The sequence below is a fragment of the Acanthaster planci genome, linkage group LG08 (assembly GCF_054643075.1).
Source record: "Acanthaster planci isolate LZ-2023a linkage group LG08, COTS_SCS, whole genome shotgun sequence".
Classification (NCBI taxonomy): domain Eukaryota; kingdom Metazoa; phylum Echinodermata; class Asteroidea; order Valvatida; family Acanthasteridae; genus Acanthaster; species Acanthaster planci.
Window position 1 is genome coordinate 18533061 of NC_141784.1, and position 23936 is coordinate 18556996.

General features: G+C 41.8%; 1 protein-coding gene across 1 annotated transcript in view; it reads right to left on the reverse strand.

Annotated features, from left to right (window-relative positions):
• LOC110984544 (dual 3',5'-cyclic-AMP and -GMP phosphodiesterase 11A-like) overlaps positions 1-20062 on the reverse strand; it is a 78164-nt gene extending 58102 nt beyond the window's left edge. Inside the window, exons 1-3 of the mRNA XM_022244833.2 lie at positions 18259-20062; positions 4953-5105; positions 364-453 (exon numbers count right to left, since the gene is read on the reverse strand). Of these exons, the coding sequence (XP_022100525.1) occupies positions 364-453; positions 4953-5105; positions 18259-19284 (1269 nt within the window). The 5' untranslated portion in view covers positions 19285-20062. The remainder of the gene's footprint in view (positions 1-363; positions 454-4952; positions 5106-18258) is intronic.
• Between the last annotated feature and the right edge of the window lie 3874 nt (positions 20063-23936).

A 23936-nucleotide genomic window follows, 5' to 3' on the forward strand; every position in this document is an offset into this window, starting at 1 on the left:
AGTGTTACTCGTCACCTTAGACAACGTGTATAATAACATCAACAATTTGTTCTTGCAATGGTAACTTTCACGTCTGTTTTCACTGCTTCACAGATTGAGAAGTTATGCACAACATAGACAATGCTCAGACGGCACTCCACACTTGTGCTCATTTAAAGGGGAAAACTTGTAAGGCAGGTTCGACATTTTCCAGCATCAGAAGTGACTCCAAGATCTAATTTTGTTCAGCTTAAATCAATAAATCTACCATCTAAATTTAATGTATATGTGCATTTACCACAAAAGCTGGGGCCGAGGTGTAAATAACCGGAAGAAATATTTACCAGTTCCAAAATCAAAAATACATTAAACCTTGGCACTTACCCTGTTCCGGTCATATTCCTTCATGTATGTCTCAAAAAGTTGAGCGTTGTTGATTCCTATCCCACAAAAGGTCAAGTAGGTTTCCATCAACTGCAGAGCAAAGCCAGAAATCAAATAAAACTTTCAAGATTTGGTTTACTCAGATTAAAAATGTTGTCATGATTTAATCAGAATTCATCTATCAAATGAGCATTTGCTTTGTTTATGCAGAAGTAGCATTAGTTAGGGTACACATTTAGCAAGTTTACAACATCAAGCAGGATTGGCTAGAAGTTCCTTATTTCACCACATGAAATACCAATCATAAGAGAGTCAGCCTATTTTGCATATTAGGACTGTTCCACTACAAGCATGCAAGTAGGTATGTATATTTACATATGGGTGTACATGTACTTCTTTTCTATAATTCCGCATAACTACATGTATTAACTGCTCACACACTCATAGTGCATGCAAACACATGGGTAAGGAGACATGTACCAGTACATGTACATGTATGTCATCAAGCCAAGTATCTGGTATAGTGTACATTTCCCAGCTTTTGCCGGATGATTCATTACTTCGGTGCACTGTTCAGCTGACCTCACAAAATACTCCCAGGGCCCCTGAGTTTAAATGGTTTGCTAGTAGGCTTCACTTCATCAAATTGGGTAAGAGCTTGTACATGTACCGGTATATGCATGAGTGTGTCTTGGACCAACCCATGTGGTTGTGTAGTATCAGATCTCAGGTTATGTCGTATTCAACCGAAATTGCATTAATTGTTCTAAGGGGGTTTGTGACCTTCGGAAGAACAAAGCAAGATATTACATTTCCTATGGATTTGTCCATTGCTATCCAGTTGGAATGCAAATTCCTTTGAAGTGTGTAGGAGAGGCTCGGCGTGTTCATGAACACAAAAAGTTGTTGCTTTGAATAAAGGAAAGTAATGTGCGTATGATTCCCTTCACAATGGTTTTCTTGGACTAATTCACTGACCAAAATGAACCAAAATGGGCAGAGAAGCAAATTCCCTTTTATGGAATTGCTACATGCAATGTAATTAAAACATTCTGACACTCAGAATTTCACATGGCACTGTATGAAAAAGTGTTTAATTGCAATGAAAAATAATTGAACTTGTGGCAGCACTTTGCTACATGTCCTCGTATCTTGCTGTTATGGAGGAGAGTGCACCGATGTTAGAGAGCAATGAATCCAGTCAAGAACGGTAAAAAGCATGGCCTACATATACTTAATAAATGACAGCTTTCCACGTTGAAACACCATCAATGAACCATTTCAAAACCAAGGCCCTACAATAACAAGCTTATACATGCAGAGATAATTTATTCAGGTAAATTCATCTGGACAAGGGTAGGACAAATCAAGAATACTTTCAACATATTTTGTAATGCTCCTGGTTTCAGGGATGAGGGTTTGCTCACCTTATTCAAAGAAAAGGTTTGCCATCTTACTTTGGGGGAAGAATCCTAAATTTGTTTTGTTTGGTTTTTGTTCAGTTTTGTTAGACTGCATGTTTTTGGTTTTGAGAAATGATAATGGCCTGCTGGCGAAATGCCTCACAGGATCAAAGCGATAAACTCTTTTGTGCACTTTAGGTTAAACTCTATGCTCCTGCAATGCATGGAAAGGATGTTACCTCTTTGGGGGTTTTAAAAGTACTTTTTAAATGCATTCAACTGACTATGTTTTTCTGGACATCTGAGGGTGCTGTTGCTGAGGTGCCATTCAGCAAAGGCACTGATCACTTTGTTTTAACTTTGTGTACAAATGGCGAATCAAAACTGTTCACACTCAAAACAGAGTGTGTCACAGTCACGTGTGTAAAAGGTGTCAGCAAGAGAAACAGTGCGAGAACCAATATGCATGCGTACTCCATTCGTTTGCAAGTGCGTACTGTTGATATTAAGTACACCACTTGTTGCCCAATTTCCATGTACTTACACAACAAGGAATCAACAAAGAAAAGTAAGACTGGGACAATAACACATAAAAAATTCCAGCATTTTTTTTTCTGTGCACATATCAATGCAACATTGAGGTTTTCTCCCTCTGGGAAGATATTAGATATTCGCTCATGGGTATGCATTGGCACATACAAACTAAAAAGACACAGGTATGTTATAAAACAGCCAAACAAAAAAATGGAAACAATATTGATTGACACACAATGGTTGTAGTGAAATACGGAATAGCATAAACACTTTTCGAGATGGCCATCATGAAAAGGGCCCCGATTGAAGCTTTGACTAAAACCTGCCTATTAATTCCTTCTCAATGAAAAAATCCGAGAGCATTCAGGTTTAACCGTGGGGTCTCAGAGATTTATGACTTGCAACCATTGTCATTATTGCTTAGGGTCATCAATATGTAGTATTCCAACTGTTGGCATCATCAAGACAGCAGAGCACGGCTTTGCTGTATATATTACATCGACGACCGACAGTCTGCGAACCCCAATTGCATGCGTGCCATTGTTTTGAGCCACTGCAATCGGAGATATCACAGCAGGAAAAAAAAAAGGAAAAAAAAAAGGGGGCAAGCAATTAGGGCACACCAATTTCAAATCAAATCAATGGCAGGGACAGCTAAAGTACAGTGACTGGCACTGGCTCTTAATTACTCGGCATTTGGGCCCTTATTTCTCTGATGAGCACTGTGTCCGTTATTACAGGCATCGTATATGTATCATGTTACTGAATAAAAACATCGTGAGAAAAAAATCCTTGAAGCAGCTTCAGTTCATTTGAAAAAATTGGAGCTAAAGTTGGAATCTTTTTAAACTGTATATATCTAGGACATCACAAAACAAAGCTTGCCTGCCGGCATTTTATCTGGCGGCCACAACTTATCACAATTATGAACATTCAACCCAATAAAACCTATTTTTGCCACGGGTGAGTACGTGACAAACAGGGTACTTCAAACAATTTCTGACCAGCAGAGCTAACAAGCAGCCAAAGCGCCAATATCTAATAAACCACCATCCTATTCAAGCTTCTTCTTTTTTTTACCCCAAGTAAATAAATTCTATCCGCAGAACAGCATAATCAAATTAAACACCGCTACAGCAAACCAATGGTGCATTGTTGTGAGTGGAAATGACTGCTTTTATGGCAGCTGCAATGTATGTTTCTCAACAGCTATAGCATTGGCCAAGCAACACTGGAAATCTAGAAAGAGATTGAGAACCACCTCAAGTACATGTACATGTACATACACTGTATATGTGGTAACAGTCGACAGATTCTTTATGATACAGGGCTCTGGATGAAGTTTCTTCCAGACTGGAGAAGTAAAAGTTCACAAAGCACTCCACAAACCAACAACTGATGTAGGCACAATGGTCGACTGCCAACCACAGTGACCATGGTGAAAAAGTATGTACCGCGACACATAATTTTGGACTGACATCTGTATCACTACATCAGCATAAAATCATATTAGCCTAATCAGGAAATTCTGACAGCATCAAACCCGGCCATTTTGTTCTGTATTGTTGGAACAACACATGTTGAAATCGGGAAGAGTTCCAGCAGTAATTAATCAGCCACCGGAAACCAAAAAGAGTAAAATTCAACAAGGAAACAATTGAAACATTTACTCAGAAAATGCTTCAAATTTTTCAGACAAGCCTACTGGCATATGTGCACCGGATGTCCAGAAATGTCCGATATAGAACTCCTTCCCAAGACTTATTTTGGGGATGGAAACAGATTTTGTTCTTAAAACTTGGTCCAAACCTTCCTAACAAAGGAAAATGTTGGAGGGCCCACCCTCATAAGCCCCTATTCATGGACAGGAAAGTGAAAGATTTTACTTCAATACCACCCCTCCCTTTTGGGGCTCTTTTTGTCAAAGGTGGTACGGAAAGCGTTGTTTTTAGTACAGAAGAGTCTCTTCTATTTCCCTTGACCTTCTTCATGCAGTGCTACCAAACCTCTTTGATGAAACCTTCAAATTCATTCAGTTAAATACTGGCACTTTTTGCCTTTGAGATCCTGAATCACAAAATGGTAACGTCCAAATTGGGCACAAATTCACCTGAGTGTTTCTAATGTGGCGAACAAATCTCTGAAAATCTCACATCAACTTTTAAGAAGTTCTTAAAAAATTGTAAATTCTAATGACTGATTATTTCCACTACTCATGAGTCATAGGCCTACATGTATATCCAAGTACAACTTTTAATATTGCTCATGCACCATGAGTACGCCACAATTTGAGAGGTATGTACATACCGGTACATGTACTGTACTACTACTAGTACAAGGCTAGGCAGCCTTCTGCAGTAGACCAGACGCCTACTATAGACTAGCGGTAGGCGTGACACTTGATGCTGCATTTTAAATGAAACTTAAAAAGTAAGTAGGCTAGCTAGGTCTACAACTTAATGAGACTTAATTTTGGAAATTGGTTGAGTCTTCAAACTTTGACGATTTAATTATCACTAGGAGCCTTGCCTGTGTAGGCTAGCACAAAGTAGCAGCGTGGCGAGGTGGGTATCCTGGCCACCGAGAACTGTGCGTTGTATGAGATAAAGAGTCATAAATTCTACTTTTCCGCCACACAAGTCTTAACAGTACCTTTTCATCGTGCTCGGTGAACTTTGACCCCAAAATTTTGTTGCTGACCTGACACACACCAATGATGTCATCCTCACTGTTTCTGATTGGTAGGCACAACACGGACCGAACTTGAAGACCAATCAGCGTTTCGACGTCTTTGACATGGGAAATCTGCCGAGGAAAAATTAAAAATTACTACAAATCAATTTCTTTCAAATTCAAAACCTTAATAAGATGCCTTAATTCTCACGGTATATCTTCAGGACAATGTAGCATTTCTAAAGACAATAAAACATTTTAAAGGGGAAGGCTCGTCCACACAATTTTTATCTGTACTGCAAGAAAACACTCTAATGCAGTCGTTATTATGCGTTCAAGTTGTAGCCTAGTCCATAATGAGAAAATTGACAGGTTTTCGTGACAGATTTTGTAAGAATTCGGTGCCCATGGTCTCCAAGCATTTCGGTTTCGGTTGAATGCTCCCATTTGCAAAATGAGGCAATTCCACACTTCTAGTTCTTAAAGGGCGTTTCAGAATAAAGGAAGTTCTAAAAAAATTGTCGTACAAAACATAGTTCCTCAAATTTTGAAAAGGATTAAAGGGCTGGACACATTAATCTTGTACTCAGATAATTCGCAAATGCAAAGTCAAGCTAAAAGAAACCTAACGTTTCTCATGATGTCCAACTTAAAAAGCCAACATCGGTTGCTTAAAATGGAGGACCTTCAGCTGGAAAAGGAGTGATCCATGCATATAAAAGCTCCATTTACCAGTTGGCAAATACTATTCAGAAGTTCTCAGCGCAAATGTAATATCTATTTTAAGAAAGTACTGACCATCTTTGAGCCGTAATGATTATAATCAAACCCATTTGAAACTCAAAAGTGACCTTCGATTTAGCTATTTATGCGATGCATTTAAATTACAAATATTGTTTCCATTGAGAGGCCTAAATCAACCAGCAAACAACTTCAACATGCTTCCAATCAAATTGTTTTTGCCGCTTTTGTTTTCTTTCCTGATTCACTTCATTTAACATGATCCAAAAATAACAGATATTAAGAAAAACGAACGGTACTTGTACACACATTCACGAGAAAAATATCCTTCCTTGATTTCATATAAACTCAATAATTGGACAAACTTAAAACAGTAGGCCTATCATTATGCAAAGGAATCATTCTAGCAGGTATATCATGCAGATCATGTAGTGAAAGAAATATGCAATAGCCAATCCAATAAAAGCCCAAAACACTGAAATGGATTGACTCTCATCAAACAAACGGAAAGGCCATACAAATTAAATGTCTTTCTTGGCTTCCATGAATCTTTAATTTGAGTGTCAACTTTGGCTGGTAAAATGGAGTTTTTAAACAAAAGAACTACAGCGCACACTGTCCTGTTTTCACGAAAACAAACCTGGATGCATTAATTGTGAGAAGGAATCCCCAGTATGAACCAAATTGACAAAAAATTCTCAACTTCCAACCCGTGTTGATGAAAATGGTATCAGCTTTGTAGATGGCCTGGATGATCCATACAGGCTACAATCCAAAGAAGTGCAGGCCTATAATTTATGGTCCCACGCAAAAAAACGTTTTCCCTAAAAAGAAAGGGAAAAACCGGTTCGCCTATGGTAAATGGGCTTACTGCCCGCATGACCACGTTATGATTGCCTTGTAATGTGACTTGCGTTTGCAGTCAGAAGCCAATATTCGGCTACTTGTTGAAATGCAGCGCTTTCAAATTTACGAGGCGGGTGAGAGCCGCCGTCTTGATCAGGCCAATATCGAGGTGCTTGTGACCCGCAACAACATCGAGTTATTCGGTTTCCCCCATTTGCCCACTCGGGATCCCTAGAGAGCAATCAACGCGTCACGCTTGACATTTTCATTTTCACGAAAGATGAACCACTTTGAGGTTGCATTACCTCACCCTGGCGATTGTTGAAGGCGAGATAAACTGCGCGGGAGAGGAACAAATGTCGGGATGCTTGATATCAAACTTGGCATTTGAGGTTATGGATTTCTGCTGAACGTAATGTTCCAATATGAGCAGCGCCTGAGTGAGCTCGGCACGGGTAACATTTACCGGCCTACAGCCTAAGGTCACCGCAATTCACAACGAGGTTGCCTTCCGAATGCAAGGTTCGATTTATTTTGACAGGCAGTTTGTTATAGCTTTGCCGGTTCTGACGAAAGCGTGAATGCTACAGCAGCCAATAAAACAGCCTTGTCCCCCCTTGCCATTTAGTTTATTTGCACTGCTTATCACTTAGGCTCAGTTCAGATCTCTTGTCAGGTGGGTGGATGGGGTCGAACAGTGGATTCATTTCGTTTCCCGCAAGAAAAGTTCGAGGGCTCATTTGTAGAGGAAGGAGGGGGAGCAGTACAATTCCAAAAATGAGAAAATATCACAATTATCATTATGTCTGGCGGCCACGTTCAAAATGACCACTATGGCTCCACCGACCGTCACACCAACGATGGATAGTTAATTAAAGTTTAAAGTTTAAAGATTAAAGTTAATCGATCATTGGAACCAGGATTTGGCGCACGGTCGCATTGCTAGTAATGATAATAGAAACATTTTTCAATTAAGTGCGGAGATAACCACCGACATGAAAATAACTGTAGATGACAGACAGCCAGAACACAAGGAGAGATACAACCAAGGATGAAATGTTATAGGACAGTCGATTTCGAAAAAAAAAATAAGGCCGTTTAATTCAGTTTTCGCGCCAAAGCCACATTGTGACGTCACAATCAGATCAAATATTCGTACTTCGATTTCGCACATTTTCACTGCCGAAGTCAACTCGCTTCGCTTTCGAAATCGTCAGAATGAACCGGCCTTTAGTTCGTTGGAGGTCCGTCTAGTGGTGCAGTATTGGGCGAAGCAATTATTGACTGGCGGTCGAACCATAGTTGCGGCGCGAGCTTGCCTCTTGCAAGATCGATCATAAGTTTGGCTGTACCCGTGGTTTTCAGGTGTGACACCGTGCAAAAAATCAAATTTGCTAATTGTTGAACCATTTAAACCATTTTCTGGTAAAGGGCAGATGAAGTTAGTTTAAAATTCGTTTTGCGACCCTTCCTACACACTAGCATCTACTGCTAAATACCCTGTTGATTCCACGGTCATGTGCATAAACAAACAAAGTAGTCCAGGAGGCCTCAAACAGCTGGTGCAGCGTGCAGAAAATGCCTTTTTTATTCGAAAATCCACTTTCACTTTTGCAAGGAATATAATGCGTCTAATGGATCCCCCCTTTCAGCTTGATTCATAACAGTATAAGCAGCATAGCTGTAGGTCTGTTTGTTTCACATGGGTCTGGATCTCGAGCAGCAATCCCAAAGCTGGTTGGCTCCATTGAAGGATCACTGATCGCGATGGCCCAATCAGGCCCCTTATTCACGGCGTAGAGCATATATGGCATCATAGTTGCGAGCTGCATGATAGTCACTACCATGTGTGTCACTATGGAAAATGAATGATATTTAACCTCTGAGTAAATATACATCATTAACTTCTAGAGACGGATCAAGGTTTTTTTTATATATAGTCAACTATAGAGACTATTCAACCATCATGTCTCAAGTGCGCGGAATGTGAGAACGTGTAAAAATACCGGTACATTATTGTGTGCTGCATAGCCTATAATAATACGCCTTAAAAATCCATCACGTGCCTGGGCCATTCTCCACGTTATTTCATTAACACATGTTGAACATTTAAAATATCAGTAAACGTGCCAGTGCCTTCAGGCGAGCTCTCTGGCCATTGAACATTTTCATTACAAAATTAACCAACAAAGTGTATAAAATTGTCTTTCAATGACTGTTTCTTCTGTATGAAGTAGAGCAAATCATTTCAGGGGAGAATACTGCAGACACCGGTACCGTACTTTATCAGGGAAGAGATTTGGATTTTTCTAATGAAGTGTCTCGTGAATATCGGCTTTCCTGGCCCGTTTCACGAAAATAAAGTAACATGAAATTTCTCCTAAAGCAATTGTCATGAATTATTGTTTTTTGGTGTCAAATCAAAGTTTAGAGTGTTATCTTTTCAAACCTGAAGGCTTAATTTAAATTTTCTAATGCATGATGGAGATAACCTCGATCATATGTAAGTCAACTGCTTTTGCTTGTTCTATCCATTGGCATTTACAACAATCAAAACGCTATGTTTACGCCATTTCACACCGTAAACACGTGGAATCACATTCACAGAATGGGGCTCCTGCTAAACAGGGTTCTGTTGTATATATTATATTGAAATCTCATTGACTTTCCATCGCCAAACAAACAGAATCCTGCAATGGTTCGAAGTGGCTAATATACCAGAGGTAAACAAGGCCAGCACCTTGTTTCACATTGACTCACAAATTTAACCGAAGTTGTTTTCTCTAAAGCAAACTCGTGAAACTTAAAAACTATACAAACTCTGAAATTGCATAATGACAACAACCATCACCTTCTGAAATAAGCTTCACTTTCATCGAGTATAAAACTAGAAAGAAGTTCCAAAAAAGCAAAGAACCAAGTGAATTCGGTGATGGCATATACACTTGCAAGATGAACCCCGTGTAAACCTCCATTGGACAAATAAATTATGAGTTGTGTAGCGCAACTGAAAATATCTCCGTAACGCAACACGAGCTTCGAATAAAATTTTCAATTACAAGCTTTAATTTGATACCAAAACAACGATTACTGACAATTTCACTGGTAGAAAATAAATTCTATTTTGGGCTGCGTTTTTTTTTGTTTGCAACACGGATGCGTGAATTTGAGCATGTGCAGATGAAAAGGAACGTTTTTCTGCTGAAATTGGAGAAAACCTAATTTGAAAAGGACAAATTAGAGGTTTCAAATAGGTGACTGCGTATTTTCTTCCACAAGCTTGTGACGAAAAATACTCACGGTCATGAAATACGGAAATGGGACATCAGGTAATGATGTGAAGAAATATTCGACTTTATCAATCAATAAGTTGAATTTTCACACAAGTCCAAAATGTTACTTCGCCTGATTATAGGAGTGTATACATGTATTCAAACAAGCAACGTATTGTTTAAGAAAAATATAGTATCTCCATCCAAAGATGACCAAGAGGGGAAATCACCTTTGAACATCATGAGACTTCAATTCCGGGAGATGAAGTTGAACGTGAATAAAGTTTGCTCCCTGCCCCAGCGCCTCCCACCCCACCGCTCTCTTAACTCGCTGTCCCCGCGTCTCCAGTCGTAAATCACTGTCTCTGGCGATGAGGAGGCGGCGAGTTAATGATCTTGTTCCATTCTGGGAGTTCCTCGTTTATCAATTTCCCATTGCGCCAGAGGCCTCATTGCAGGGACCAGAGATGAAGCATGTCGTTCCATTAAGGTCCCCATCGAAGCAATCGCATCATTACGGGTGAGATTCGTGAGCTTGTCTTGACCATACAACTTTTAAAACTGCCAGCAATGGCTATAATGTAAATGGATACCCCACTTTTCCTTCTCTTTCTGTCGCGTTTGCGCCCCTTGCCCGATAATTTGTTGACGAGCGATGTGACAGTTAGCAAGTCTGCCGCCCCTCCTTGCAAAGGAATTCTATTTTCACCGCGTCGAGGCGCGAAACTATGGGGGCTGGGCGTGGGTGGTGGCCGAGTGTGCGAGTTATATAGACAGTCGGTCGTCAAACTACCGTGCCACAAAATGTCGGCACATGTTTCGCTTGATCTCTCATGCACGCGCACTGTTAGCACACTTCAAAATCGAAACTGAAAAGTGCATTTAAAATTGGCGAATTAGGCTGAAATTTCTCAATGCATCTGAAGCCCAAAAAGTCAAAGGAACGTGTAGTACGTGCAATCGAGCCAGGTCGATAGTCAGGTCTTGTTTGTGAATTCGCCTACCAAGGTATACGTGACTTTCAAGGGACGGTTTGTCAGTTTAATTTGCAGTTGTCGGCCATTTTCAAATGCCAGTGTAGTCCTAAAATAGACCCAGGTGCTTTGTTTGGCCCAAGTCCAAGGGATGAAAAGCTCCCAACAAGCTGTCTATAAGTCACAATGGGTCAGCTTGATGTTTCAGAAAGACAAGGTCATTCAAGAATAAAGCACCTATGGCTGCGCAATTGCTGTTCCCCAAAGACCTCAGATGCGCTTCAGTATGGCAGCACCGAGCTTGCACTTAATTAAATCAACTGGTTCCCACATCTAATGAACAGGAATATGTTGAAAGCGTATCCTTTCCGAAATTCCTTCATACTGTTTGCTTAATAGTTACGGTCTCTATTTTACCCTAAAAGGGCTGGGTTATTTTGGCTAGGTTATCTCCAGCCCGGGGGGGAAGGGATGGTTCTGCCCCCAAGAACTCTGCTATGCCATGTTCGATTTTTAAAATCTTGCCATTCACGGGTAAAACTCTCTCTATCATTACAAAATATTGTAAATTTTGAACTATACGTACGATTCACAATAACGCGCCACCAAGAGTTTGCAACACGCTGGCCAGTCATAACGCGCGAAATTTGTAGACCTTTCCAAACATTGGGTCGACAAATTTCGTGCAATGTGATTGGCCAACGCGTTGCAAACTCTTGGTTGCGCACTATTGTGAAACGGCCGTATTAAACGCATTATTTTGTTATTACGGTTTTTTGAAGTTCATGGCCACATGCGTGCCAGCCCGCGTACATTGAGCCTCGCAGTGGAAAGTATACATTTTTTGGCTGACCTATCTCGGAAAAATCCGCGCTGCGCAAGAACTCTATATCCGATCTTTGCACGATATGGAGTCAAAATAGAGCCTGAAAGTAAAAGGTCACGTAGCGAGCCTCCGGAACCCTCTCGCGGCCCTCCTATGGGGATTTTACATTGGGCCGTCCTATCACATTCGATCATTTTTGGAAGAATATTTCTTAACTGAAACCACCCCATGAAACACCCAAGTTGGAATTTTACCATTGTCTTCCTCAAGTAATATATAGGAAAAGTCACATGGACATGGGTAAAAAACCAATTTTCTTAAAGACCTTTCACGTCCGGCGATATCGTACCTAGGTCTCCATGTTCATGCACGTTTGTCTTCACTGCCTTGCTTACGTGAAAACGAGATTGTACAACGTTGCCAAGATTTACCTACTTGCAGTCGATAGTTTCAAGATTCCGTTGAGTTGACATCACACAGTTGTCAGCAAAGGTTAGATAAAAGAAGTTTATTACTTATCAATTGTAAGACTGCGTAAAAAAATTTGATCTGTTTTTATTTCGGCTTTTACCGACGGACTACTGTAAATGTCCATCTGCGTACGAGACTGCCTCATTGCACTGCTCTTCAAGTATTTTAGATTTCCGGAAGTCATGGGTCAATTTTTGCCAGGATATTTCTCTTTTAGGTCAGGTGATTTTTCATTTTCTATAAATTGGGGGGCAAATATTTTCCAAAGCCCCTTTTCTGAGTTGGATTTTTTAAAAGAAGTAAATGAATGAAAAAATATTACAAACTCTAAAATCTTTGCACGTTATTTTTCCTATCCAAGGGTTCCGGAAGCGCGCCATCAGGGGTCAACTTTCAGGCTCCATTATCGCAAAGAGTGATTCTGAGAATTCCTAAAGGCTGAACTTCAAAAGAAAATGCATTGCAGTGATATCGGGAAAAATATTGAGGGGAGGAGTGGCTCATTAGGGGAAAATGACCCTTCTTGTACCAAGGCTTCATTACATTTAAAATTAATGCTATTCATCGAGACAAAAAGAGAAGTGTTTGTTTTGTCCAGTGTCCTGTCGTTGATATAAGCTATTCCAGAGGGTAGTCGTGCAATATGGTAAATGTAATATGAATTTTTTATTACTGTTTGCATTCTCTTGAGAAATTAATACTTTGATTTGTCAACCCCATACCGTCGTGCATATGTTCCCGGCAACCACCGTTAACCTTTTCAAGAATTCACAACCGTTCTTTTGTTGAAAGAGGGGAAAACGGCCGTATATCCAGCAGCGAAAACGTCTTCAAATCCTAAGTAAATCACAATCTTGGAGACCACATCAGAACACATCAAACATTTATCGGCAAGGCCCAGGGGCCTGGAGACGGCAGACACGCAGACTCGCGTACCGGGTGTTGAGTGCGGTGGGAACCTCGGCAGAAAGTGCTCCTCGGTGCACTCAGCTCGGTCATTATTATGCCGTGAATCACATGATTCGTAGGGAATTATGATTTAGTTCCGACAATGCAAGCACCCCCCCCCCCAATTTTTTCATTCCTTTGCTGTGGTTACGATATGAATTTTTTTCTTTCGTCTATACATGTATTTGAGTCAGCTTTCAACATCGCCAGGTTGTTCATATTGATTTCTTAAATATATTTACCGCAGTTTTACCCCAGCACGGACTCGTGCTCACTGAGTACAAAAAAAAAAATCTTCAGGAGACTATCCAGCCCAGAAATCTTGGTTGAACTATGTATTTGTTAAAATGTCTCCAAAATCAAAAATAAGAAGCGCACAGTTGACCAAAACGTGTGCTTGTCGGTTGACTTTTCAAAATGTCACGTGTCAGAATTGACATCTTTTTTTCGACTGCGATTTGTTTTCATTATTTGTTTAAAAAAACATCGTACTTGGACCATTGTGACGTGCTCTCACAAGCAAAACATCATAAAAGTCAAAATAACATGAATGTTGCTAGGGGCAGAAATCTCGATAATTGCACTTTGCATTTTCACGAAGAGACACAAATTTGACTGTCCCTCTAAACATAATTATTGCCAAAAAGAAGTACAACAGATTTTCGTTTGCACGAAGAGACACGCACCATTTACATTTGCAGCTATGCGCACGTAGAAAGATGCGTGCCTCTGCTCTGTGGAAGAAATATTATAAAACAGAAGGGCGTCATAGTACGAAAGCCCTGTAGTGCCATCAAGGATATATTTTCAAAAACTGCAATATTTTTTTCGAAGTCAGTGTTAAGGACATCTTTTCCGACTTTCTTTTTCAAATTTCGTTTGTTCGAGACATACATTCATTGTTCTATTTTGGTAACAAATCGTTTTACGAGACACATTTTTGGATGAAGTTTATTTTTTGGATGAAAGTTGTTTTTTCCAAGCTAATTTTTAGAAGACATACATTGACAGGTTTGGACATATTTTTGTAAAACAAACTTAAAAAATATAACTATAACAACGAACTTTAAAAACTCCCCTAAAAACGAACTTTAAAAATATATCTTGTGAAAAGATTTGTTTCCCAAAATAGAAACAACGTTTCTGTTATTAGATCTTACTTGAAAGAACTGGAGAATGTATATCTAGAACAAACGTTGGAAAATACATCTCGAATAAGTGAAGTTGAAAAAATATACTTCATGAAAACGAACTTGGGAAAAACTTCACTTTTTGAAAATGAATACTTGATGGCACTCCAGGGCTTTCGTATCACAAGACATTTTTGTAGTTTTTCGTTTTCACGAATGGACGTGCATTCTACCAACTGATTTCGGCTATTTTTCCTCTGTGTTCATTGTAATTGCTGGGTTCACGTATAAGTTTATCTCTCAAAGAATCATTTAAGGGGTTTTTACTGCATGCAGGTGTTTCAAATTAGTATGTTTTGCAGCTTTATAATAGGAGAAACCTCTCAGGCGATTATCTCGAAAACCTTTTTTTTTTTGGTTCAAAATCCACAGCGTCTCTTCGTGAAACCGTGACGGTCTGCAACTTCGGTGACACCTGCGTTTGCGGGATGCATTCCCTCAATTTACACGACCAATCATAAAAGCCATTAATAAATGAAAGAGTTCTTCACTTTTTTCAGTTTCTGTTGGTGTTGTAGTTGAGGCCACCCTGCAAGTCGAAGTCCAGATTCAAGTTAGAAAAGGTGTTTAAAAAAAGATTCTGCGTTACTCTGTGCGTACAGCCGGTTCACCCCTCTTGTTGAAAAAGGTGTCTGCCCCAAGCAAAATATGCACTGGGGTTTCATAACATAAGTCAGAGAATAAATAATTTTCAAAGAGTTTCGTCGGTATATAGAATGACTTTTGATAACTTCATAACCAAGGACATAAGCAGTCGCTTGGTAACTATTTTGCACCGATTAATAGACCTGTTCTTGAAAGTCCTTACAGCGTGCTCTACATGTTAGACTGACTGTCTGTACTGACGTGTTTATAGAAAGAAAAATAAATATATTAAAATTGAAAAACAATTTATAAGATATCAAAGGTGACAATGGGAATAGTTAGTAAGTTGTACTCATGCGCGCATAGCTATTTCCAGTTGGACGCACTCTAACAACTTTCGTGGACTCAATCGGTACTTTCAACCGTCTGCGATGCGCCATATCAATCGATCCTGTACATAAACTTCAAATGTATTTTCCCTTTTTGAAACAAGAATCCCAGCCGCTAATAAAGGAGAGAAAATGCCGTCCACTGATGACAACGGGAATGAAAGAATTCGTACATGATCGAGGAGCACAAAGCATTATACATACTACACGAAGAGGAACAGGGCCTCCAAGTTTTTACCCTCTCACGTTGATGATTCAATCATTCATCCTGGAGTGACAGACGACAGATGATTGTGCGACTGGTATGTCGACTGTATTTTCAATGGGATTTTCGACAGAGTTGTAACGAGTCACTCATTTTTGTGACTAAAGTCTAGTCGAATCATTGTAACGCAGTGACTCGAGTCGAGTCATTGAAATGTAGAGTGACTCGAGTCACTGGCAGCATTTCTCGAACGACTGCATCAGTCTGTGCGGACGTCTCCTTTCCCTGCCTGATGTTTTCCTTAGCTCAAACTTTTTATTGTGTCAGAACTCAACACCCAAACTAATGGAGTTGGACATTTTCTCAATTTAGATACCTGAAAGTATACAGAATGCAATAAACGGACTGAAAGTAGCGTTTCCTAAGTCTTCAAGTGTAAACATTTCAGTCACTATAGAAAGTATTCCATAAATGTGAGCAAGTTTCGGCTGATATTGTAATAAACATGGCGACAACGCGTTTAGAATATCAAATAACATGAACAGGTTGCTTTTTCTGTTTTGTTTATATATCCGTTTGTTTTCCACTGTTTTGTTTATTTATTTATTTATTTTTATTATTATTATTATTATTGGGGGTTTGTGGGTGCTTTTCGTTTGTCCCCCGGTGAGCACTGTTTGGTTAACTTATGGACACTGCAAATCGATGTAATTCATTCGTACTGTAATTCATTCGCACTGCGCAGTCTGCTATAGTTGTCATATTAGGTGCTGTATCTCAAATCAATCGCTCCTATACAGCACTAATCTCATCCTTGGAGACATGCAGTGTCTCCCAAAGTAGAATTGCTCTCTTGACGAATCCATAGATCATCCCTGAGAGGACACTGCACCTCAGCTCGAAATTAAAAAGTATTGCTTTTTGCGTCTTTTAATCTTGGAACAGCGGCGCGGTCAAAGTGTCGTGATATTTCACGGGCTTTCAGGCTCCGACTCGAAGTAAATACTCTTTTACCCAGCAGTGGTTTCGTCATCTGATTATGCGGCTAAACCGATAGTCGCACCTTAAAAAGACGTTGTCAGATTTTACGCGGAATGGTCAAATTAACCAGAGTGAGATTGATTCTGTTCTTGAACAATATATTGCAGCTTACGTTCATGTACATAATTTATTGTCTGGACTGGAACTTTTCTGAGATGTGCGGCCTCATTTAAAAAGAAACTGTGAAATTAAAGGTGATTGTCCCTGCTCTTCGGATGTGAGCGCTCGATTGTTTTTAACCCTGCATTTTACATAGATATCCCATAAGACGACTGCAGCTCTGTTCCCGATTAAGTCTACGCGCATAGGCCTAACATAACAACGACAACATTAATTTTCAGAGAACCAAAACAGAGATGAAATTACGTTTCTTGTTTCCATCTTTGTCGACAAGGGGAAATTTCTGTGTGTTTTGTGATGATTTAATCATGATTACGTCTTTTTGAAACTTGTAGTTTCTTTAATCGCAATGTACCTCTTTTTAAGTACTAAGTTCCCATACTTCGTATTGAAAACTCTAAAATATATTTATTTTCACAATGCATGCCGCATTATGTGCCACTGTGTAATATCAAGTATGTAGAAACGGTTTATGTGTCTATCCACTGTTCTCTTCCCACACCGCGATTAGAGCAATTCCTTGTGATTTATATGTGTACCTGCGACTGCATCTGAATCTGGTTTCTAGACCTATGGCGCTAGGTTTGCAGTCCATTGGAAATTCGCAGAGATGCGCAGACAGCAGACCTAGCCGTAGCTCTGGAAGCCGGCTTCGGACACGGCCTGAGCAAGACGGCCTTGATTAAAGCTGACCATATCGTCATGTCGCCCGGCGGATTACTAAGCGGCTAGAGTGATGCCTCGAAGACATGTAATTAATGAACCCGGCCGCAGGCCGGCAATTATTTCACAACGATATTGCCGTCGAAATGGATGGACCGCATCGCGGAGACTAGAGATGGAAACAGAACGAACAGGGCAGGCGAACACGCTGAATAGACCAGGAATTGAACCGAGGTGCCCTGGGGTTTCAAACCCGGTATTAGGGTAGGCTGGTGACTTAGTTTCAATCGTAAATGGATCTGCTATCGAGTGGTTTGAGATGGGAACGTTGGCCTTTACAATCTAAGGCATTTATGTTGTCAAATTGGTTCCATTTTAACGACGAGCTCCATCAAAAGTTCAAAGGGTTTCATTTGTGAGTTAACTGAGTGAAGCGTTCATCGTTTCACACATGTTGAAATCAGATCAAAATGAAACGTAATGCCAATTCAAAGTGGGAAGGAGCTAGTACCCCTTCCTAATAATTTTCATGACGTCATACCTGTTGTCACGTCGCATGTTAAGTGGTATAGCGTTGAGAGCCAAATTGATATATTTGGCTTGACAGATGCATCCATTATTTTTGGCACGTGCAAGTATCTCACGCGCATCGTTTTGACATCAATTTTAGTCCATAAGCGTCAGTGCATAGACGGAGTATAGTTGCACCCGAATGTGTTGTCTAGAGCTCGGCCTAGGTCTTCACTCCACTAGAAATACGTGGAGACGAGAAGAGCCGCAGCCCTGTAAGCCCGTTTTGGACACAGCCTAAGACTTGTTTTCAGTCATGTATAAAACTGACAGAGGTGGTTACCGCAAATACATGTACTAGGCAATGAACCGTGAGCAGTTAACAGCTCGGCAGGTCGATCATAAATGCATCATCATTTTGGTCTTCAGATGAGGTTGCGATTGGTTTTGCTGCATTCTCATGTTTTTATTTCTTTAGACTGGGATTCCCCTTAACTAGCTTACCTCTCCCGGGGATTCAATCCGAAGCGTCTGTCCGGTCTCGGCCACTCGCCCGACAAACCCTTCACCGGGTGAAAGCATAATTCCCCCGTCCTGCCAAGACACTCCCTTGCCCCCATTGTTAAACTCCCTCTCGTAGGCCAGCCGATGGGGTTTGCAGACCAGCATTTCCCGGCCCTTGGGCCCCTCGAGGAGGAACAGCGACGTCCGCTCACTGTTGACCAGGATCCCGACATTGGTGGTGATCTTGTCGCGGAGACTGTCCAAATCCAGGTCGTGGGAGATGTCCTTGACCAAGGTAAGGAAGAACTGCCTCTCGTCCGTGGAGCGCAGCTCCAGCTTAGCCTCATTGGTGATGCTGGTCCGGTGCGGCAACCGCACCTTAGGCTCCAGCAGGAGGCTTAGCATGCTGATAGAGTGTCTCTCTGGTGGCACCGTGGAAGCACGTCTCAGCTGACCCCTCCTGCAGTTGCTTGGGTCCCGGGGTGAGGTGGGTCCAGTGTCTTGGTCCTGGTCCTCGTTATCCATACCAGCAGGGGACGGCGAGGCCCAGGTATTGAACAACGTTCTAGACCTGGCCTTTGCAAAGTCCTGCCTGAGGTACTGTCTCGAGCCGGATCGCGGCCTAATGGGATTAACTTCCTCGTTATTATTATCCGGTTTTTCCTCGCTCTGCGAGTTGGTGCGACTCTTGTTGTTGCTGAGTTGGGCGTACGTGACGCGTCGCTGAGTGGACGGCGACAGGGCCGGCTTCAAGCCGAAGTTGTTAGGGCCCGAGCCGATCATCTCCCCCTTGTGCGACTCGATCCACTTTTGGACTAATTTCTTGGAGCCGTTCTTCAAGAAGTAGTCCTCAAACCATTCCTGGTTCTCCTGAAGCCAGACTTCCACCTGCTTGGAGGTCGGTGACGGAGCTGACATGCTGTGGACAACTTCTCCCTCCTCAGTACCATACACCAGCCAGAGTAATCCAGACCACGCTGAGCGCAGCAGATGAACGGGCACGTCGAGACAACGGTACGCGCTCATCAAAATCCAGCGGGTCCCCCCAAAATGGTAACAGAAGACAGGCCGAGAGCGCTCGCGTGATAAGGGGAAGTGAATTGCTGAAAGCCCACCTAAGCTTGCCAAGGATCAACGCCAGCGACAGGTGATGCTAACAGGACCGATGTATTCTCCCAGTAAACACAACCTGTGGAGGTGTGTACTCCCACTTGCACCTCACGCGAAAAACATATCTTAATATCCGAAAATATGCGGAAATAATCAGCGTAAAGATGGCTAGCGGCGACCCGATGAAAGACAGGCCGGCACAATGTCATCAGTTGCCGATAGAGTCGACGAGCGGCCCGCGTCCCGACGTAGTCCCCAATATCTTCCGGGAAAGGCTCGTTAGCATTGCCCCAATGACGACTGGGTTGAAACGGTGGAAGCTGTGGACCGCCGAGCCAGCAGGCCGCAGCCCATAAATGATAATGTTGCGTGATGCGTTCGCCCCGTGGCTACACGACTCGGCAGCGGATGTGCTTGCATCTACGTCGTCAACCCGTTGACGTGATAGTGCCTTTGTTCCCCCACTGGACTCGTCTCACACCGTCATCGTGCTACTCAGTGCTGTCATCTCCGCTCTATCCATTAACTTGCTTGTGTCTCGCGTCTTGCGGCTTGATTTCCCCCTCTCTCCCGCTCTCTCTCTCCGTCTAACTCTACCGTACCGACCGGGTGCTAGAGAAGCGAATAAATACACATTACGGTTGGCAGGTGAATGGATGAAAGACGTGGGAACGTGCGCGTTGATATGACGCCAACAAAGCCCCGCCAGGCCGGGACCCGGGGATTGTGAGTAATCATCGGTCACGCAGGGAACCACGCAGGAATCAGCCAATAGGGAGCCAGCACACTCTCATCGGCTCTGCACGCGCACCGCCGTTAGCTGCCGCTCTCGACAAGTACTTGATCGGTCTCTCCTCAAGTTTCCTCGAACGAAAAAGTCCCGCGGGAGGGATTGCGCTAATCCACGAGATTTCAGCACTGCTTCACGGCGTGATCTGTGTACAAACCACCAGTGATTTAGTGTTCGGTCACGTTGAAACTGTGGTGGCATGGCCGGCAGGCAATCTCAACCGATGTGTCGATAAAAGCTACTGCATAACTATGAACCTCCCCTGCCCTTTGTAACTTTCACTTAATCGACTCTTTGGGTGGCTGACTGTCAAATGTAACTCCGGAGGTGCATTTGCATTTTGCTCGTGAAATAATGAATACTGTAAGGCATACAGTATAATTAATATCATCTATCCTTTTTCTTGGTCGTGAAATAGTAACAAGTTATTTGCATCATTACAGACTGTGGTTAAGCCTCATACGTAATGTGCATCAAACTATACTGACAACCCTCACAGGCAAAAAAAAAAGTTTTTTGAGATATATGTACCAGCGACGCCATGTCAAAGCCCTTCCAAATTTCTTAAAATCCATCAACTTAACACTGAATATTGTTCCAGGTTCCTATAATCCGGGCGTCGGTATTCCAATAATCGGCGTGAAACGTCTGTATCAATGAAAACTGTATAGGTTTTTATAACAACTAATATCTTTGACCCTGAAGAGCCAAGGGGTGGAATTCCCCTTAAACATTTTTTTTCTAAAACAGCGAAGCAATCCATCCATGGTGACATTAGTGGACGACGACCGAGAATGAGTAAACATTTTGCAATTCGATCAGTCCCGTTTGGTTTGTGAAAAAGTAGAACGGTACCGTCTGGACTGGGACTACATCTTGTTGGAATCTTTAAAACGTGAGTTCTTTTTTAAATGCCAATCTTGCTTGCCTAACGGTCATTTAGTGCTCCCCTTGCTTCCAAGGGTAGGCTAGGACTTGCCAAGTGGCACGGGACGGGGGTGGGGAACGAACACTCCAAAGGTCAGCCGACCAAGAGCATCACATGATTGTGTTTCACCGTCTATGGCCCGCGCTATTATTTACACACTGCAGTATTTACGCGTGCATTGTGGGCCCAATTGTGGTGAAGTGGAAAAACAAGTATTTTAATTAACTGCTCTTGGGAAGCGACGGGCGTGGTGATGAAATAAGTAAAAGTGCCCTTTTCGTTTCAATGGCCAATTGGCTTAAAACAACAACAACAACAAAATGTCCTGCCGGTTGATGGCGCTGGCTCATATAACTCGCCGCTAACCTGGCGAGCTGCAGCATTGCGAGCTCTAATTAAAATATCTGACATGGCATTATTCTGCGTTTGAAAAGCAAGGTTGGTCGCTGCTCGGTAGCTGTTTTTCAAAGAACACGATAACACGGTGATATCGTCTGTATCGGCACGTGGGTGGCCTGCAGGGTTTTGTTTTATCCATCACAAAAATACAATGTATAGGTTTAAATAACACAATTACACTTTGAAAGCTCTTGTAAGATAATATATGTGGGGTTTCTTAACACAATATCCAGTGTTTTAATTATCTATTTTCACCATCCTTTGCGTTTGTGGTTTTTTTTTCGCCCGTCCTGATTTGGCACGCAAAAGACTTTGCAGTCCCGATTTTTTTCTATCGGGTCAATTCTCAAGCAGGTTGCATTCTGCATTGTGACGGTGATATTTTAGTGGTTTGTATTTGTAAATATTGATGTTTGTCGTATTTGTCAATTTTACTTTTCGTTGTGAGTTTCTAACTATTTTATTAACTTGTAATGATCGCAGGGCCCCAATGGAAACCAGTTTGTAACTGTTTGGGCATGTCCTGGGTAAAGAAATGGAATAAATAAATAAATAAATTGTACAGCCCTTTGGCTTGTTATTGCATATCGCAGTCTTGAACAAGCCAGTGACTGAATTATGGGTTCTTACGAAAATCCGCTCATTTGTCATTCAAAGCCGACGGATCACAGCGCAGCGTTGGACCCCGTGCCGCGAATACGTCTGCCCCAATACAAAAGTGTTGCTTTGCGCTGCGTTGCGTTGTGTTGAGTTTTTATACACATTCAAATCGTGGACCTATAACAATAGGGGACAATAGGGTCCACGGTTGCCGAAGAGTCCACGGTTGGAAAACGTGTACAAAACATTTGGGAGGTCTTCCGAAAAAAAAAGTTAAAGTGTGAACAAAAGAGGAACAATAGGGAGTCCACGATTGAAGGCGTTTACACACTTGTGTGTGATAGTGATCCTTCACACCAGCTCCGATTGAAATGGAATGAGCGGGAAAGTTTTAATCCACGAGAATGGAGCATCGAGTCTGTCCCTGAATGAAATTCTTCGGTATCCACCGCACGGCTGTGCAGCATTCGTTAATTGTTTTGCATACATCGCCTTAACACGCCCTCTTTGAGTGAAAGTTTCCGTTTTCCTTTCTCACTCCAACATGAACTCATTACACAGATCACGTGCCGAATGCATTCATTTTACATCAGATGTTCCTGGGTGCTTCGCAAATAGCTCTTGTTATTGAACAGCATATTTATTTTGTTTCGTCTTATTAGACGTATCAGCTTCACTTACGAGTTCATAAATTGCTTCAACTGAGGAATAAACCCTCGATTTGCAGCTTTTGTCACTCACTCTGCAACTTTTGCCTAGAGTTGCACTACACAGTATATATACTGTACATGTACTTAATCGTAGGTTGAGCCCGCGTGCATCCCGTTTGACCAAAAATGAGCCTCTGAAATGTTCTGTTTTCAATTTTCTTTGTGGTGTACGGGCACGTGATCTTTAATTCATCAATATGAAGTAAGCCTTTGGAAACCCATTAATGGTCACAGCACAACTCAGTTAAGAAGTTCTTTTCAAGGACATTTTTGGTTTTGTTTTGTTTTGTTTTTTGTTAATTTCCTCCGAGTATTTGATGCAGTTGTCACCATTGTTATAAGGTACATTCACTCATACTTAGTAATTAATCGCCTCTATAACGCCGTAAATCTGCACTTGCTGCTCGAGACATTTACGAGGTATCTATCTGTGTTGTTGTGATGCACATGTACACATCTCCATACTGCCAGATGTCCGGTTTACGGTTATGAGCGCAAGGCGCCGCATGAGAGACAGCCAAGGCGCGTCATTACACGCCGACGAGAAGTGTCCCTCAATGCAAGTGTGCCTTCTATGAGCACCAATTAACAAAGCTTGGATTGGTGTACATACACACACACACACACACCCACACATACAGAAGTGAGGATGAGCCAGGAAATGCATTTAATGCTAAGCTTTTTTTCTCTCATCGAGCTTTGCCGTGCAAGTACTCCAACATTCGGCATCCATCGTGTGCATCATGCCACTGAAATCAATTGCATCACTTTTTACGCAGGAGAAAAACTCTCGCAATTTTTTAAAAGCAATAACGGGGTTAAACTTAAACTTGGGGGGTTATTCAACGTTGTTGCTTGAGACCGGTTTCAAGTTGAGCAGATGGTTAATCGGTTTCTGAAGGAAAAACTTCAGAGAAAATCATCAAAATCGCACCCCTGTACATTTCCAATGGCCTTGGCCACCAAGGCCATTTGTGCGCATGCGTTCATCATTATGAATTCATTAGTGAACACGTCTGTTGTTTTGGCCAAACATTATGCCGAGGTCTTTCCCGTAAAAGAAATTTCATAACTTTTTCCATTGGCGATCAGCAAAATAACACGAGGCTGTTTGTTTCAAACGGATCTTGATCTCGATCAG